Here is a 19,861-nt window from a genome sequence, read left to right as displayed (position 1 = left end):
AGATAAATTAGTTTATGTTTCAAGTATATATAATTCCATATATTTGTTATTTATATATGAAACACTATTTTAAAATATGCAATATTTCAAAATTAATTAGCAAACTTGAAGGAATTTTTGAAATTTGTTGTTTTACGATTTATGAGTCGATGTACAATCGCCAGGCTCTAAAAGTACGCTTCTGCTTTGAAATCTTTAGATATATATGTATTAATTAGTGAATGTAACTAATATTATGATCATAAAGTCCACTTGCTCTCTCGCAAGAGTCGAATTACATAATGGGAAGAGCTTAGGTATAAAAATAAGGTTAGCAAAGTATTTTATGTAAGTAAGTAAGTAAGTATATTTTTTATGAAGTTAACAATTTAGAAATTAAATTACTTTTTATGAAGTAAACTATTTATTTCAATTAAACTAAGGCGTTTTGTTGAAATACTTTTAATAATATGTTATTTTTTTAATACTATATGCAGCCAGTTTTGTAAATTCTCCTGATCAAAAGAAACCGCCTCTTGCTATGGATATCAAAAACTTTAATTGAGAAACTAAAAACTAAAGAAACTAAAAATATGCTTCAAATTTATTGGTTTATGAAAAAGTTTATAATTATTTATTTAAAAGTTTATGAAAATTACATATAACTTAATAATGAAAGCAGACTAAATATTATTCGAATGAACAATTACCAATTTGAGAATTGCATTAATGGCAAACAAATATATAACTAAGTAGTAATACACAAAAAAGTATTAATTATAATTATATTAAAAAATTCAAAGGGTTACAAAAAAAATTTCAAGAACAAAAAAGTAAAGCGAAACACGTAGCTTGAAACGGATGTTTGTGACTGAATAGAAAAACTAGTGGGGTGTATGGCATCGTGCCTTAAGGCACATTGCTGGAACTTCCCGTACCGTAACGAAATGTTCGAGGATACTGAATATTTTCAAATAGATTATTATTAATATTGTAACATTGTCTAATATTTATAAGAATTATATAAACTGAATTGCAAAGTTGAAATTATTTGTTTGAAGTATATTAGAACTATAGTCAGAATTAAAAGTAAAATCTGAATTATTTTCGATATACAAAAAAAAATTTTTTTGAAAAAAAAAAATTGAAACAAAATATTTTTTTTCCAAAATCAATTATTTTGTTAAGACAAGCAGAATTTTCTTTGAATCATTTAAATCGGACGCTTAGTTCTCTCAAAAACTGCTATTTTTTACACATTTAGCTCCGTATCTTCGAAATGGCTGGGCCTGCCTTTGCCAAAAACTAATAAACACTTCTCCCAATCATTACTAATTGAATGTTTTTTTAGATCATTCAAATCCGGATGCTCCATTCTCTCAAAAGCTCGATTTCTATTTTCTGCACTCTTTGCTCTTTATCTCCGTAACTGCTGGGCCTTCCTTTGCCAAAAACTAATCAGCTCATCTCCGTATCAATAGGAATCGAATGTTTCTTGAACCATTCAAATCGGTTGATCCGTGCGCCCTAAAACGTGACTGGAAATTTGTATCCATACATACATACATACACACACACACACACACACATACATATCCATTTTTTCTTAGGTATGCCAAAACGTTCAGAAACCTTCAAAACGTCGAGAAAAGTAAAAAATTTCAATTTTGATTTTCGGCCCATTACAATAACTTTAATACATTAATAAAAGTAGCCGGACTTTTTTCCGGAGCGGTCTGGAATTTTCCGGGATCGATCCGGACTTTTCCGGGTTGGAACCGTTAACGGTTCTTCCGGAACCGGATCCTTTTTGGACTTTGGAACCGGTTCTTGAAAATGACGGTTCTTAACAGCTCTATAATCTATGTCATGGATTATATGAAACTATTGGATGAATTATATGATTCTCCACATTAGTATTTCTTCCAAAACTATATTTCTGAAGGAATAAAAAACATCCTATAAATGGGCGCTAAAAATTACTATGCGAGAGAAGAGGTATTTTTAGGTAATATAAATTTTGCCTTCTTCAAATGAAACTATTGGTTCAATTATATGATTTTCACAATAGGTTTTCTTTCACAGTTTTAAAAATATCATAAACTAGTGGGGTGTATGGCATCGTAGCTCAAGGCAAATTGCTGGAACTTCCCGTACCGTAACAAAATGTTCGAGGAGGACTAAATGTTTTCAAATAGATTATTATAAATATTGTAACAATGTCTAATATTTATAAGAATTATATAAACTGAATTGCAAAGTTAAACATATTTGTTTAAAGTACATTAGAACTTTTGTCAGAATTACGATTAAAATCTGAATTATTTTCGTATATAAAAAAAAAATTTTGAAAAAAAAATGAAAAAAAAAATTTAGAAAAATTTTTTTCTTTCCAAAATCAATTATTTTGTTAAAACAAGCAGAAAGTTCTTTGAATCATTCAAATCAGACGCTTAGTTCTCTCAAAAACTGCCATTTTTTGCACATTTAGCTCTGTATCTCCGAAATGGCTAGGCCTGCCTTCTCCAAAAACTTATAACCACTTCTTCCAATCATTACTAATTGAATGTTTTTTAAATCATTCAAATCGAATGCTCCGTTCTCTCAAAAATTCGATTTCTATTTTCTGCACTCTTTGCTCTTTATCTCTGTAACTGCTGGACCTGCCTTTGCCAAAAACTAATCAGCACATCTCCCTATCAATAGGAATCGAATGTGTTTTGAACCATTCAAATCGGTTGATCCGTGCGCCCGAAAACGTGGACGAAAAATTGTATCCATACATACATACATACATACACACACACACACATCCATTTTTTCTGAGGTATGCCAAAATGTTCAGAAACCTTCAAAACGTCGGAAAATGTAAAAATTTTCAATTTCGATTTTCGGCCCATTACAATAATTTACCCTACGGGAAGTTAATTAGTGCTAAAAATTTATTTGCATTTGGGTATTTTTTAGGTATTAAAACAGTTGCCTTCTTAAATATCTATGAGTCATTGATTATATGAAACAATTAGATCAATTATATGATCCTTCACAATAGTTTTTCTTCCAAAACTATATTTCTGGAAAAACAAGATACATCCTATAAATTGGCGCTAAAAATTTCTTTGCAAGAGAAGAGGTATTTTTTCAATATTATAAATTTTGCCTTCTTAAATACATATTTTTAATGAAATATGTCAAAAAGAGATTTTATATATGACTGTTAGAACATTGTTCTAAAATTGTAAGTAGACTTTAGAGCTTTAGAATGAATATTGATGTCGATACTGTTGATAAATTATTAGTAGTATCATATTCTCTCATAAAAACTATTTCACTTACAACAATAAGATGTTTCAAACAATATCAACAAATATTACAAATTAAATATTGTAGCCTTGTAATACTAGTTTACAATCTTTTTGGCTATTTTGGTCACTTGGACCAAATAGTTGATAACTATAGCTACTCATTGAGAAAAGTATTCAAAAGATAGTAGAATTTCTTATACAAAAAAATAACTTTTAACAAAGTTATATTTCAAATTATTGCGATATCTGGTATAAGCCTATATGTATGTAATCAGGGATAATTATCAATTCGAAATCGAGAATAAGTTTTATCACATTTATCATTAGTTTTAACTTGTGAAATATATTATATTTTAGATTAGATAATGAAATTAGTATGAGCTCATTTATATTGAAACGTTACAAACCAAATTTGAACATCTAATATAAATTGAAGTTTTAGTAATTAAATAATTGCTAATTGCTTAAGTGCTAATTGAAAGTACTAAATGAAAGATTTCAAACACAATTATAAAAAAATATTATAAATAAACAGGATTATAAAATATCGATTTTAAATATTTCTTAACAATACGAATAAATAAATATAAGTCAACAAAATTATCGAGTCGATTATTGCTGAAATTTACTTAGATATATATTGTATTGTATTTAAAAATTACTTTGCAAAACATTTCTTTGTTGATTTTGCAAAAACCGGCAAATATGAAGAACTGTAAACAAGAATATGTAAATAATTCGATATTTGTACATTCTCCCAAAAGATAACGAAAAAATAAAATGCATATAAATATACATATATGTGTACGTTTGGTTTATATATACATATAGAGTAAAAATTCTTCTCTTGAGTTCTTGCTTATGCAGAAATAAAAAATATAAATAAAATTCAAGCATCCAATATATGACTTCATGTTATGACGGCATTTTTCTCATAAATTTCATTGTTAAACAACATGAGTCATTGACAAAACATAATTAAAAAACACCATTAAAAAAATTAAATCAGTTTTAAAAAAACGCATTTTTTCAAAGGGACTGACATTGAAACGTCAAACTTTGTTTATAAACTAACCTCTCAAAGGCCGCATAATATTTTTATCATGTATAGTATAATATAGTTTATAAATAAGCATAGATTTTTATTACTATATAATTACCTTAGTTTTAAATTAGCCATAAATTTTTCAATAGTAATTTCGTCCAAAAGGACAAAATCGGCTACCCCGACCTCGCTGTGTGTAGCCATGTTTCACTTTACAATTTGCAACTGACACAATCCACAACCGACAAAAGTAACAATTTAACACAAAATTCTATGCAAACATAACCATGAAAGTAATTACACTCAGAATATAAATTTTTAATTCATAATTAATTAACAAAATCAAAATCAATCAGTTAATCAAAATTATTCCTACATCACGAATGCGACTTGTGCAACGTCCGAAGGAATTTGTATAAATACGAGTCAAAGAAAACTATGGTAGCTTCTGGCACGATTTCTAAAAACATGGAGTGAGTATTGAGTTTAAGAATTGGATAAGATCGCTATAGAGGGCGTCACGAATTTCTATTATTATTGACAATTATACGATATTTATTTATCAAGATAAATTAAACTTTAGCCAACGTTTTTGTAATGTCATTGTTGCAAATAAAGTCCTTTAAAAACTGTTAGTATAATATAACATCAAAGGTTTGAAAAACTATTGTTTATTTCTAAAGAATCAAGACTGGATTTTTCTTATGTCTGATATATCTAGATGTTATATTCATATTTGAATTATTAGCAATTCAAAATGATTTAAAATTTAGATAATATATATGATTATAGTATATTGATGTAATATATGAAATTCTATGAGCACATCAAATTAAAAAAGACACTATCAATTATTGAGTTGTATTATGCAAATGTATTTTCTTTACAATTCTCTATTTGATTCAGTATTTTTCTACATATTTCTAATATTTTCAGTCCAAAGAATACTCTGTTAAATGGCTAGGACAGGCTTATTAGTTATTACCAATTTATCGAGGCTATCACAAGTGTTATCTGCAGCAAGGCATCATGTAAATAAAACGTTATATGTTCATCTTTATCCTGGATACCGAAACACAAATGTATTGAAATCACCTCCTTATTATACTCGTGCTGTGAGCACAGTATATTCACAGGTAGTAGAAAAATTACTTCAAGCAAAATTATCAATCAGTAATGTATCATATTTTACACATAAGGTGTGTAAACAGATTTGTAATTGCATTCAGTAGTTTCAAAACAGTAGACATGAAATAGTAATCATGTAAATACAACATTATATGTTTATCTCTATCCTGGATACCGAAACACAAATGTATTGAAATCACCTCCTTATTATACTCGTGCTGTGAGCACAGTATATTCACAGGTAGTAGAAAAATTACTTCAAGCAATATTATCAATCAGTAATGTATCATATTTTACACATAAGGTGTGTAAATAGATTTAAAATAGCATTCAATAGTTCCAAAATAGTAGATATGAAATAGTAATCAGGTAAATAAAACATATGTTCATCTTTATCCTGGATACCGAAGTGTATCGAAATTACCTCCTTAGTAGACCCATGCTGTGAGCACAGTATATTCATAGGTATTAGAAAAATTACTTCAAGCAATACTATCACTAATATATCATATTTTACATGTAGGGTGTGTGAACAGATTTATAATAGCATTCAATAGTTCAAAGATAGTAAACATGAAATAGTAATTATGTAAATAAAACAATATAAATGCTCAACTCTATCTAGGATACAGAAATACAAATGTGTCGAAATCACCTTCTTGTTATACTCACTCTGTGAGCACAGTATATTCATAAGCAGTATTTCATCAATCAGTAATGTATCATATTTTACACATAATGTGTGTAAACAGATTCATTACAGAATCCAATAGTTAATAAATAGTAAACATGAATGTTTAGTTATGAACACATTACTATAACTAATTTTTGAACTCAGAATATATTTGTAGTTCAGAATGATTCTATTTTGCTGTATTACTTTACATAGAATAAGCTACTTTCAATAACATTTGCTCCTTTACTACAACATATAAATAAATCTATATTTTCTAGGCAGTGAAACATTGTGGAAACATCGATGTAAGGATACTCATCTCATCACTGAAATATCCAGAAGCTAACATTGAACTTCAAAAACCTGTGGAAGTTGTTATGTTTGATAATGCCTTTACCAAAACTGAAACCAAAGACTTTCTTTCTAATTGCTTGATAAAAGATGTACCAGTAATTGTTCTACATGACAAAACAGAAATTGCTCAAGGTTTTAATGAACTTTGCGATTCAGCAGGAGAACCAGTAATGCATAACAATGTTGTTCTTGGGGGCACATTTGATAGATTGCATGTAGGACATAAGATACTACTTTCTGAAGCCATCTTACGAGCTAATAAAAGAGTTGTTGTGGGAGTTACTGAAAATAATATGCTAAAATGTAAGTGTAGTTTTATTTTTAGGATATTTTAGTGTTCTTATTTTCTGTCAATGATTTATTTTGTTTTGAAGCAAAAACTCTTTATGAACTAATTCAGCCTAGCTCTAAAAGAATGTCTGATGTCCAAGAATTCATGCAGGATGTAGATAGCACTTTAATGTATCAAATCGTGTCAATAAATGATCCGTTTGGTCCCACAAAAACTGATCCTGATATGCAGGTAATAATAAAAAGTATGTTGAACATTTGCTTCAATTTTTTTCTCAAAGTAAATGGTGTTGCCTTCTAAATTTATGACTTGATACAAAATTCATTGATAACTTGCTATAATTAGATGCAATTGTTCAAACTTTTTTGGTCATAAAATATTTTGTTTTCCGAACTGTTTTACAAATAATTGATAAAAGAATCTTCAATTTGTTTATAGTTTAAGCATAATATATCAATATAGAATAAAACAGCCAATTATATATGAAATTATTGAAAATTGCATATTTATATCTTTTTAGCTAATAGTAGTAAGTTCAGAAACTTTAAAAGGTGGTCTTAAAGTGAACGATGTAAGATTGGAGAATGGTCTGTGTCATTTAAAAATACATTGCATTGATCTTGTGGAAGGATTTGACAATGGAGAGGGAAAAGAACATAAACTTTCCAGCAGTAATCAGAGAATGAATTTACTAGGTACAAGACTTAAAGAACCTAAGGTATTCAAAATACTTATTTTATGTTTAGTTTGGTTTAGGACGTATTATGATTATTTCTTATATAGTTTCAATATTATTAGGATAATCCACTACTACCAAAAAAGCCATATATCATAGGATTTTGTGGAGGTATAGCTTCTGGAAAATCTTCTGTTTGTCAAAGACTTCGTAAACTGGGATCTGGTTACATAAACTGCGATACCTTGGCACATGATTTATATGAACCAGGTCAAAAATGCCACTATTTATTAAAACAAGAATTTGGTTGTGAAATATTTGATGAGAAAGACAATATTGATAGAAAAAAGCTTGGTGCTATTGTATTTGCTGACAAGGTTTGTATAATCTCATAAATCCAAATAATAAAGAAATAACTTTCAATTGTTGATAAAAATGTTCAATTTTAGAACAAACTCAATACACTAAATTCAATTGTGTGGCCAGTTCTGAGAACTGAATTGAGAGAGGCAATTTCAAATATGAGTTATGAAATGGAATCTGAAATAATTGTGGTTGAAGCTGCTGTGTTATTACAAGCTGGTTGGGAGAATGAATTTCACGAGATATGGTCTTGCATCATATCAGAGAAAGAAGTTAGTTTTAAATTACTAATATATACATATATATATATATATATATATATATATATATATACATATATACTTATACAAGTAGCCCATGTATAACAGGGTAGTTACATGCCAAACAACTGTAAAGCAAATCCGTGTAATACGGGATAAACAACTAGTACAAAAAAAGAAATTACGATCCAAGGATTTAAAAAAACATACTACAAATTACCATTTGATAATAAATACTATTATATTTATTAAATTTTCTTAAGAAGTAACACACATTAAATTAATTAATCAATCTTTTTTCATTATAACTAACAAGTAATTGCAATACAACTCGATTGGTTTTTCAAGATATCTCCAAACTCTGAACATTTTTCTGGTCTGTGTCATTTCATGCTCTATTTATTGCAATAAAATTTATGTATACGATTGCAAGCTTTTAGCAAAAAGAAATGCTCGAATAAAAAATGTCAAAAAGAGTTATCTTTTGCACTAGTTTCATCACATTTATTGAGATATTGTTTGGCAATTTTAATAACTCTAGATCAGATGAAATTTGCTGTTCATTAGTTTTACAACATTGCTTATACTGTTTTGATCAATTCTCAAACCGTTTTATAGCAAACTCGTACCTTGAAACTATACCTTGTTATGTTATAAGGAGGATTGTCTCAATTTTCAAACCGTGTTCTAGAAGTACTATGTTATACAGAGGTTGCCTGTATATATAATAATAATAACTCTATTTCTAGGCTATCAAGAGACTTCAAGATAGAAACAAATTGAGTGAAGCAGATGCTATTGCAAGGATTTCGGCACAACCTGATAACAATGAATTTGTATCAAAATCTAATGTTGTTTTTTGTACATATTGGAGTAGGGATTACACACAAACACAAGTATGTTTAATTATCTGTTCAAATGGACACCTAAAGTTTTCTTACAAATAAAAATAATCTATTTATTTTGTTGCAGGTTGAGAAAGCATGGTCACTCTTACAGAAAAAGTTGTCCAAGTTATAACATTAGACAAAAGAGCAATTTTTAATATGTGGTAAAGGTATTATAATTATTAAATTTGTATATATTTTATGTGATTTTTTATTATGATGCAAATTTGCTTAAATATATTTTTATACCTTAAGAATTCTGAAATAAGTTAAATTTGTAACTGCAAAGATATTAAGATATTATATATAACTTTATGATATTGAACTTGCCTTGACAAAACAATTTTTTATAAATTGTGCACATTTATTCAAAGTGCAAAATTATAACATTTTTCAAATGCAAGAATTTTATAAAAATGGATTATGGCAAATATTGTTAAACGTACACATAGTGTTTATATAAAACTTTATTAATTTTGTACAACTGTTGTACCAGATGCTATATATATATTTATTAATCATACATGTTGGATAATAATATTTATAAAACAGTCAAATAATACAAAAATTCATATTATTGAAATAGTCTATTCCAATACTAACCTGAACTCTTTGTAGATGTGATTAAATAATTAATTTTTTTAGGTAATCTAGGTGATTTAGGTGAATTTTGTGATTAATTTTGTATTTAGAAGTTTCTGAGCATGTTAGATTTGGTTACATATACTAACAATAGTATAGAGGCAACATTTAGATTGGATATATAGTTTCTTAGAATCTTTTAATCATGTTTAGTATTTTATCACAGTGTATTTTTTACAACTCATTGGTATTCATTAGCGCAGGCATGTGCTTCTATAGAGGCGCTAGTTAGAAATGTATTTGGTTTAATTTGCACTGTATCATCTATATCTGGGCGACTATGAAAATATCTAACATTAAAATCTCTCTTTATCAAACCTAAATTAGGAGCAGTGTCATCGAATAATTGATTAGTAATTTCATCAAACAAAATTTGACGGCGCATATCTTGTTCTTCACCATGAGAATCATTCCAAGAATCATTGCGCATTTTAGAACAAGTTGACTGTTTTTTCTTAAAGCAAGATGATTTTGCATAAGGCGTGCAAAAACAATTGTGTTTATTCAAACAATAGATTAAAACAGCCATTAAAGCAATGCCTGGAGCACAATACAATAGCACTATACCCGTATTTGGAAACTGTATTTCGATTTTCGTCACATTAAATTCGACCATGTTGGTATATCGACCGTCTCCTGCTAGAGATTGGGCTTTCACACGAGCCTTATAAGTTCCATCTTCTAGAAGTAATGTATGGGTGTAGTTATTCATAGCATGATGAAGTCTGGTGACACATTTTGTCATGAATGGAGCCTTTTCCCATTCGTATTTACCATATTCTATAAAATAAGTAATAATCACACCATTTGGTTTTTCAGGTTCTGACCATTTCAAAAAGACTTCATTATTTCTGGTTTCGACTCGGAAATCCAATATGTCATCTGCTCTGATGTATTTTCCTGCACGGTCTGTAAAATGCTCTATTGGGCTGCACACCTCATAATTTTTTTCGTTTATGTTGCAAGCCGCTAGTTGTAATGTGTATAACCCGTAATACCTTAGATGATTGACGGTATACTGAGTCAATTCTGCACTGAAATTTATAGTTGTAACTTCGTAATATCCATCAACTATAACATCTGGAAATTCTTTAACTCTAACATGTGGTGTTAATGCTCTACGGACTCTATTACTTGAGTATTTCATTTGGGAACAACTGTGATGCGTTTCTGCTCCTTCAATGCAAATATCACTTTCATCTTGATCAATACTTAATAATGGTTCGTCATCAGGACAAAAACATGACTGTTGTGCTGGTGCTGATTGGATCATTTCCAGTTCGGGATTAGTTTCTATATCCTCCATTGGTTCTTTACAATAATTCCTTGGGTCTAGAAAATCATTTTCATCAGGATGATGAAATACATATAACTTGTAATGACTTAGGATACCATTTGGTGTTGAAGGTGGAAACCATGTTATAGTTATAGAACTTGAGTTTTTGCTTACAGTCCTAATTCTTTCAACACCAGATGGTTGATCAGTCAAAGTTTTAAAATACTCTAGGTTAGATTGAACTTCTTGATGGAAATTTAGAACAGGACTTTCTAAATCATATGATCGAACATAGAATGCATATTGTGTGAAAGCGTTAAGATCAGTCAAAGTATATTTTAAATATTGACTTTGAGTCTTCTCTTTAAACTGAGTACCGTTCCAGGAGTTTTCCAGACATGTATCCATACCATAATAAATTCTCACATTTTTTTCGGGAGCTTTTATATAATATATCATATATCCATTAGAACTAACGTTTTTATAGTTCTCCCAGTAAATAGTAGCATTTGTGGTGAATACATTTCCTGCAAAGGTTTTGATTTTTACAAAGTTACAGTTAGCTTTGTATCCATTCCAGCTAGGAAAAGAATCTTTTAATGATAGTTTTGTTAAGTTTGTATATTGCTGGAATTTTTCTATTTCTGATAGGCACAAGTATGGGTTGTTGTTGAACAAAATAGAACCCTTTTCTATGCGGAGACTGGTCACATTAAAAAGGTTTTGTAAATTTTGATTTTCAAATACCATCAGAGAATATTTGTTGGAATCTAATTCTTCATTTCCATGTATAACTTTCAAATTAGTAAAAAAATGAAGTGATTTTAATGAAAATGATCTATACACTTTTAAGATACCAATTATTTCTTCTATCTCACTCAAGTTGTGTAGCAAGTCTTGAGTAATATCAATGGCTTCTGATAACCGTATCTAAAAAAAATTAATAGTTTGCTTTGCATATTTATATTTATTACTTTAGAAGTGCTATATCTACATTTTCAACTAAAATATATGATATTTTTGGATACCTGCAAACTCCCGTTTACGATCGTACATCCTTTAAAATGTTGCGCATCAGAGATGGATGTTATTATAGCACCTCGACACACATTAGGGCATTTCTGCTTAGGGCATTTTATGCAAATGCCACTGGAGTTCATAAATCCTTTAAAACATATAATAAGACTTAGAAAAAAAAAATAGACAAAGACTGCTAAACGTACAACTGATTAGGAACAAACCTGCCGGACATTCTAATAAGCAAGAGTTTTCGTAAATTACTTTATCATTCACACATTTTGCCGGATTTGAACATCGCATAGTATCCAGAAAAACTAATCTAATGAAAACATCAGTACTTTTATTTTATAAAGAAGTTAATTTATTTATACATATCAGAAGTCGTCTACCTTTCTTACCTCTCCGGCGGGCATCTATCTACGCATATACTTCCATTGCGCAATGTTCTGCAGACATTGCACTGAGCAGGTCCTGGTCCAGTACAGGCTCCTAAACATTGTTCGTCACATTCGGGGTGGTAAACAGCAAATTTTTGGCATTTGCTGCAATTCAAAACTTGAATTTTTTTAAACGTTACATCGATCGGCAAATAATTTTTGGCAATAGAAAAAAGATATGAACAATACCACTTACTCTTTAGTCCAACAATTATTATTGGTGCAGCTATTACAATTTTCAATTAATGAACATTCATTAGGCAATTGATTGTTCAAGAAAAAGTTACTACCCGTTGCAGTAATGTTTTTCCATAAAATAGTATTGACATAGCAGAGCTTAGGATTTCGTTCAGCTCGGACTGCGCCATGCTGGATTGAATAAAGACCTGGTAGACCAATCTAAATGAGCAATTGAAAATATAAATTATTAAATATATAAAACTATATATTTGTTGAAAATTTAGCAGCAGAGATATTGTTTTTCGAAATGTTAAATTTATTTAATTCACTTTCTGAAGTAAAAGTTTATTATTATTTATTAAGAAAAGTGAAACATTTTTCGTTCACATTTGTACCAAAAATCATAAACCAATTTTGTAAATTTAAAAACTGCATTCAGTTGGTATTATTTGGTTAGGTTTTTCATAATTAATTGTTGATTTTTGAAGTAAAACTTCTTTAGAGGCGACTAGGGGGTAAATCTGTGAAAATGCAACGGAAGAGCGTTACGCTCGAGTCGAGTGCCAATGATTCGTCATTCGCTGTCGATGATATCATTTCTATACGGTCAATTGTGATTGGTCGTCGTGTCGCGTGAGTATGATTATGCTTTAATTGTCTGCTTGATTTGAAAAAAAAATGGCTGGATTGGAAGAATATTTTATCCCGTCTTCAGTAAACCATTATGGTGAAAATAATAAAGCAAATAAAAAATCTGACGTGTAAGATTTGACGTGACGTAAGTTTTTTTTTAATAATTTCTATATTATACGTAGTTTCTATAATTTTTTAAGTTATTAAAATGGAAAATATTTTTATAGGCAAAATAGATATCACAGCTGCTCAGAGAATGAGATCAGCGAAATAGTAAAAAAAAACATGAGTGAAATTCATGATAAGTGAGATTGTGAAAACAATATTTTTTTAGGCGTCGTTTAACATAATCCACTGCGTGAAAGAATATTATAGAATTCATTAATACTTCATTTCTCTAATAAAGGTTTAAGTCCTAAATGCAATTACTTCATTTCTCTAATGAAGGTTCAAGTCCTGAATGCTAATTACAATGACAAACCGACCATGTTATATTTGAAGTATGACTTTAATTTTAAAATTGTTTTCAAATACTATAAATATTTTTAATGCTATTATAAATATATAATTTATAATTTATTATTATATGTGTAACGGTTGACTAAATGTGTACGTCACGAGTGTTACCATATGTATTTATTTTTAACTTAAATGCCATCTTGTACAATAGCAAAAAAGTTTTACTTCAATCGCGTGTTAACCTTACGCGCATTCATTTTTTTTTATTTATCATGGTCTTCTCTTCTTTTATCTATGGTCTGAATAAACATTCTATTAACATGATAGGCTGAATCTGAAGTTTGTTGTAATAATAATAACAACATTGTAATAATGTTGTAATAATAGACATAATGCGTATAATATCAAAAAGAAATTGCAATGATTAGTTTTTAATATGTTTTATAAAAAGCGAGTACTTTATTTTTGAAATAAACGGTAAAAAAGTGCTAAATCACAATTCTTTTTGATTAGGTCGAATCTTTGCACATATCAAACTTCAAGTCTACCAATTTATTTAAATGCCCTGTCAAATTTTATTTGGAAATAGAAGCGTTGTGGACGTAGTTTGAACTTATCAAATTAAATATTTTTATATATCAAGTAAAATGTCTGAAAGTAAATCAAGGTACAATACATCACTCAGACAATTGGCTGTTCGTTTTGCTTCGTTATTACAAAATGCACAGGGTAGAGTTTTAGACTTAAAATTGGCCGCGGATGTATTAAAAGTTCGCAAGATGAGAAGAATATACGATATAACAAGTGTTTTAGAAGGAGTAGGTCTGATCGAAAAACTAACTAATTTTGTTATATGGAAAGGACCAGGCTCTGCATCTGCAGAGGCTGCAGAAAGGTCAAGTGAGTTAAAAAATGAAATTAGTCAACTTGAAGAACTTGAAAAACAACTCGATGCGCAAGTAAGATGGGCCATAGATAGTGTTATGAACATTTTGGAATGCAATGAAAATATACCATATATTTATGTCACTGCAAAAGACATACTACAATTGTTTGACGATTCAACGGTTATCGTGCTGCAGGGAGGTAATGACGCCATTGTTAATGCTCATTTTGCAGGTTATGTTGAACAAGGAGATGATAATATAGTACATGTATTAGCCGGAACCGAACCTGTTGCTGCACTGCTTTTGACTTCCGAAAAACTTATGGACGATGAAGCTTCAGAAAATGAAGTCTCTGCAGTACAACATAATGGAACCGCAATTAAAAGTGATGGTGTTAAAGCAGAGCAAACTGAAACAAAAATGGAGGCAGAAGTATTTTTCGTTGAGGACTCGGAATTTAATGCTGAGGAATTAATTATTGATACCGACGCGCCTTCTTTAATGAATTTGAGCCCACCACCCAACAGAAGTGACTACCTATTTTCTTTGGACAGCAACGAAGGTGTTTGCGATTTATTCGACATAGATGATGCATAAATTACGTACTAGTCAATAGAAACCTAAATATCATGAGAGAAATTATCACTTGTACTACATGTTAAAATGTAAATATTTTATTAAATAAAATTTTATGTATATTGGTATTGGTAATGTTGTATGCCACTTGCACCTTTACAAAACCTTTTTACTATAGTAGACAATATAGTTTACTATAGTAGACAATATATTAATATTAACAAATAGAAAATCGTCACAATATATTTGTCATAATACAGATTAATAATTTATAAATCAGATAAAAAAGTGCTTTTTAAAATTGAAAAAAATAGCGTTAAAAATCTGTTTTATGACAAATATATTGTGACGATTTTCTATTTGTTAATATTGATATTGTTTTAAGCGGTATTTTAAAAGATTTTTTATATAAAAACTATTTAATAATAAAATACTAAATAGCATAATTACTTCTAAAAATACCGCGTCTTATGCGTTTGCTTGTTTATGATAATTTTTATAATTGAATATTTTTTTAATAACGTTAATATTTATTATAGCCTTCACAGAGTTTATTAGCCATGTAGCAACTTCATAATTTTCTGGTTTTAAATATTTTATTTTATTGTTTTGTTTTTTTGATGTGGTTTAATATTTTGTTTTGTGTTTTTCCTGGTGTGATATATTTAAAAAACAGGTATTCCCCGTTTTACACGGAAGATAGATTCTATAAAAAACCGTGTAAGGGGGCGTCCATTATAATCACGTGAGGTTTTTAAGGGGAGGGGAGTTTGGCAAAAAATTACGAAATATCACGTGGATATTGAATTTTTTAAAAATCCAAACGTAAATGCAAAATTAATAAATAATAATTTCACGTAAATGCAAAATTAATAAATTTAGTGAAAAAAGATTATTTCCAAAAACCGTGTAAGATCGAAATCGTGCAAAACGGGGGATAGGTGTATGCTAAATGGTGACACAAGATACATAGTTCAATTATACCAGTTTACCTCTATAAGTTCTCTAATTCTCCTTATTTATTTATGCTTTATAAAAAAATTTAAGTTCAAATTGATTCTACGTTTTAGTTAGAAAACATTTGTATGTGAAAAAGAAAAGGGCTGTTCTTAGGGTTTTCCGGGCAATTATTCGATTTTTTCGCCGTAAGAACCATCCTTGGACTTCAACGAACATTTTAAAAAAAGAATTGGCCAAATTGGTCCAGGCGTTGTTGAGTTATGCGCTTACCAACACATTTTGCTATTCATTTTTATTTATAAGAAGATATATATATATATATATATATCTTATATATAAAATTCTTCTGTAACAATGTAAGTTTCATATTTCCTCCTAAACTATAATTCGGATTTTCATGAATCTTCCTGAAGTTTGTTCGGGAAATTTTTTAGAATGTTTTGATTCATAGAAATATAGTTAAATTGTAGAAATAAATAGAAAAAATTACAAAAAACCGCTTATCATTGTTTGCCCTTGAAAATATTTGAAGCTTAGTTTGACATTAAAAACAATTGAGGACTGTCATTTGCCAAACATTTCTATTCACTTATAGGCTAAGGCAATATTAGAATATAATAAATTCATAATTATGAATAAGGAAAATGTAATGTCCACATTATTAATGCCGAAAAGCAGCTGAGATGTGCCAAAAATTAAATTAATATAAGATGCAAATAATATAACATGCATTTGACAAGTGATGCAGTCTGCGCATGCGTCTGACGTGCGCGTGGTTTGCTTTTGCTTGCAATAATTTTGTTTGCGCACTTTGCGAACAGATTCGCCGTACGAATTCGCGCAAAGAAGCGAGCCATAAGTGATTGCGCTCAAACATATTCAATTTGCAGTCGTTTTGCCTTACTATACTAAGTCACAATACAAAAAAAATTATTTAGAAGTTTCATTGTGTCAAAAATTCATATGTTTGTCATTGGGTACGGAATATTTACTCAATGGAGCGTTTTGGGTCTGAAATTTTTACTATTTTCCAATTCGTTTGGAATGTTGGAACTAGGTTCATCTTACTCTTCAGAAGTGAAAACAATTTAGACTCCTTTACCACTTCTCGGGTGGATGACATTTCTTTTCAGTGGTGTAATTTTACTTTTTTCAAAATAACGTTGGGTATCGATAAAAGAACTAATTATACGAGAAAAATATTTAATAATGTTTTTCAAAAAAGGAAATACTTTTCAAGTTACTGACTACTGAATATTTGTTTCTTTTTTGCGTTTTTCATCATTTGTTGCTAACACCTTCAAAAATATACATTTTAACGAAAATTATGTAATGAACAGAATTATATCAATTAAAATCCTAATAAATCGTTATTTTATAGTGTTTTAGAAACATTATTAGGCTAGATATGAAAATGGGTTTTTATAGTGCTCAAAATAAGCTTTAAAATGAGTACTTCTGCGTGTAAAATGAGTGAGCTATCATGCAGATAAAGGACGCATGCAATGTTTTTTTTTTTCATTTAAATCAAATACTTTGAGTGCCATATCCACCAAAATTAAAAATAGTCATATTCAATCTAGAATTAACTTGGTTTAAGAGATCTTGATGGATTCTAGAAAATACCACAACTTTAGTGCAAATGATTTTTAAAAAAATCATGATTTCATGAAAAAAAAAACATTTTAAAAAAAAACAACCAATTTCTCATCATAATACCTCTGAAAGAATACGTATAAAAGTATATATATAAGAAAATTCGAGGTATTTTTCTGACTAATTATTATTGTTTATTATTTTTTCGTTACACAAATATTGATAGATGTATGATTAATTAAGGAGCTGTCCAACCAGAGGTCTTTCGAGCCCTTTAACCCTTCGCCGTTTTACAATAAGAGAAGTTACGGTAAAATTAATGATAGAGAAAGTTGTAGCTCATTTAATCACCTTTAAAATAGTGTATTACAAGTTCTGATAAAATCAGAATTAAAAGAGTAATAATCCAATTAATGCTGTGGATGGTGACGGAGTGCAAATTGTTAAAAACATTGAAATTAAGATAAAGATTAGCCTATTTCCAAAATATCAAGTAAATTGGAGCACAGTAAAAAAATTTACAGAGCAATAATTTTGTTGATCGTAAGTTGAATAGAGCACATGTGGACAGGATTTGACGAATTAATTCACTTCAAATATAAACTTAAGCAATAATGTATATTGATTTATTAGAGAAAAAAATGCAATTTAGATATTAAAATTACTTAAAGCCAGTTAAAATATGGTACAAAATTATAAAAATTATAGGCAACATTATTGAAGCAATTATTTTGGGTAGAAAAATAAAAGGTGATATTGCACCTTTGCCGCGAATGCTATATATTAATTCTTTCTGAATTTGTTGTACTTTTTAAAAGATTTCAATTGTCAACATGAGTATCTTATGCTATGACCATAAATCAAAAAGGCAGACGATCATTTTTAGTGTGATAAATTTGGAAAATCTATGTTTTAGTCGTGAATAAACAAAAAAATTTCATTATACATCCACATCTACAGGTATGGCTAAAAATACTATATAACCCTTAAATGCAATAAAATAAATTGAGCTATTGGAAATAAATTTGTTCTATAAATCGCAGTGTATAATTTTTAATATACAATTTTATTGAACAATTTTTAATATTTGTTAAATAAATAATTAAAGTGTTAACTGTGGGAATTGAGAATAATCATTTTATTTGAAACAGTTCTACATTCAACATCACTTATATATTGGTGTAAATAGTAATTCAAAAAACAGTAATTATTATTTTTAACTAAGCAGTAAATATTAGTATAAAATATTGAAAAATTGTAGACGTAGGTACAGAACAACGTCTGTCGGGTCAGCTAGTATATATATATATATATCCAGCAGTTTTCAAATCGATTACTCACAAGTGAGAATCAATTACGACTTTAATAACTCAATTGAACGGAGAACCTTTCGGCGATAAAATTAGATTAACTACTTCACTCTTATAATGATATCACTATTATGAAATTGCAAACGTTAATGTGCTGAGATTATTAATTAGCATGATTATTAGTTTTTTAACCACTCAAACGATTTCAAAATATTGATGAAATTATGTTAAGTAGTAAAATATTAAAACAACCTGATCATAAATGGTATGTGCGTTAAATTGTGCATTTATGTTTTGCAGAAGGTGTTAGATATAGTTATCAATTGTTATTAATTAGATAGGATTTTATCTTAAGATACCTCAATCATGTCGGGCATTTCGTAGATGATAAGAGCGTAGTTGGCAAGCAGCTTCTGGCCTCTGATCACCTGCAGGTTCGGAAACATCTCGGCAAGGCTGGTCAGGCCTTTAACTCGGTACAGCAGCACAAAATGAGTGACTTCCACCAGGTCTGGGTACACGTGATGTTTAAAGTCTGCAGAAGTCGCGTTGTCCATCAACACGATCTGAAGATACCCTAGGACGGCTGTACAATTTCTTAGAGCGAACAGACTGTTTGGCGTATTCCGCGCGTCGATGTTGTCGCACAAACGCTCGGAACGGACATCAATTACAATTATAATTATAAAGAAATGTATCACATAGTTAAACATTTTTTACATCGACTTTGATTAGTTTTATCTAGATGGCTAGGTGCATGTGCACGTAAGTCTGCAGCCCGTTGGTAAATGATTCGAGCCATCAATGAATCGGTTTTACAATGATGAACCCTGAGAACTCTGCAAGTGACACCAAAGCTGCGATGATTCAATTATATTTCAAAAATGTTACTTGAGGTCAATAAATTGATTCGATCGAGC

At 29.3% G+C, this 19,861-nt stretch overlaps 3 protein-coding genes across 3 annotated transcripts in view; 1 reads left to right on the top strand and 2 right to left on the bottom strand.

Annotated features, from left to right (window-relative positions):
• Positions 1-4,575, bottom strand: part of LOC113385757 (myosin-IA-like) — a 47,461-nt gene extending 42,886 nt beyond the window's left edge. The window contains 1 exon segment of the mRNA XM_026623598.1: positions 4,445-4,575. Coding sequence (XP_026479383.1) covers positions 4,445-4,533 — 89 coding nt within the window. The 5' untranslated portion in view covers positions 4,534-4,575.
• A 99-nt stretch (positions 4,576-4,674) lies between these two features.
• LOC113385747 (bifunctional coenzyme A synthase-like) lies at positions 4,675-9,129 on the top strand. The gene is made up of 9 exons (XM_026623587.1): positions 4,675-4,802; positions 5,266-5,465; positions 6,412-6,790; positions 6,862-7,010; positions 7,300-7,497; positions 7,578-7,832; positions 7,905-8,090; positions 8,828-8,974; positions 9,051-9,129. The coding sequence occupies exons 2-9, from the start codon at positions 5,286-5,288 to the stop codon at positions 9,096-9,098; spliced, it is 1,542 nt and encodes a 513-aa protein (XP_026479372.1). The 5' UTR covers positions 4,675-4,802; positions 5,266-5,285; the 3' UTR covers positions 9,099-9,129.
• A 659-nt stretch (positions 9,130-9,788) lies between these two features.
• LOC113385736 (insulin-like receptor) lies at positions 9,789-19,654 on the bottom strand. The gene is made up of 6 exons (XM_026623579.1): positions 19,301-19,654; positions 12,537-12,739; positions 12,302-12,445; positions 12,125-12,222; positions 11,912-12,048; positions 9,789-11,813 (listed from the first exon to the last, which is right to left on the bottom strand). Exons 1-6 carry the CDS (start codon positions 19,652-19,654, stop codon positions 9,789-9,791), a joined length of 2,961 nt encoding a protein of 986 aa, XP_026479364.1.
• Positions 19,655-19,861: the final 207 nt, after the last annotated feature.

Source organism: Ctenocephalides felis, unplaced genomic scaffold (genome assembly GCF_003426905.1).
Source record: "Ctenocephalides felis isolate EL2017-DRISC unplaced genomic scaffold, ASM342690v1 CF-g0.4_SCAFFOLD_00845, whole genome shotgun sequence".
Classification (NCBI taxonomy): Eukaryota; Metazoa; Arthropoda; class Insecta; order Siphonaptera; family Pulicidae; genus Ctenocephalides; species Ctenocephalides felis.
The sequence above is the reverse complement of the archived record's forward strand: the minus strand, read 5'-3'. Positions and strand labels throughout refer to the sequence as shown.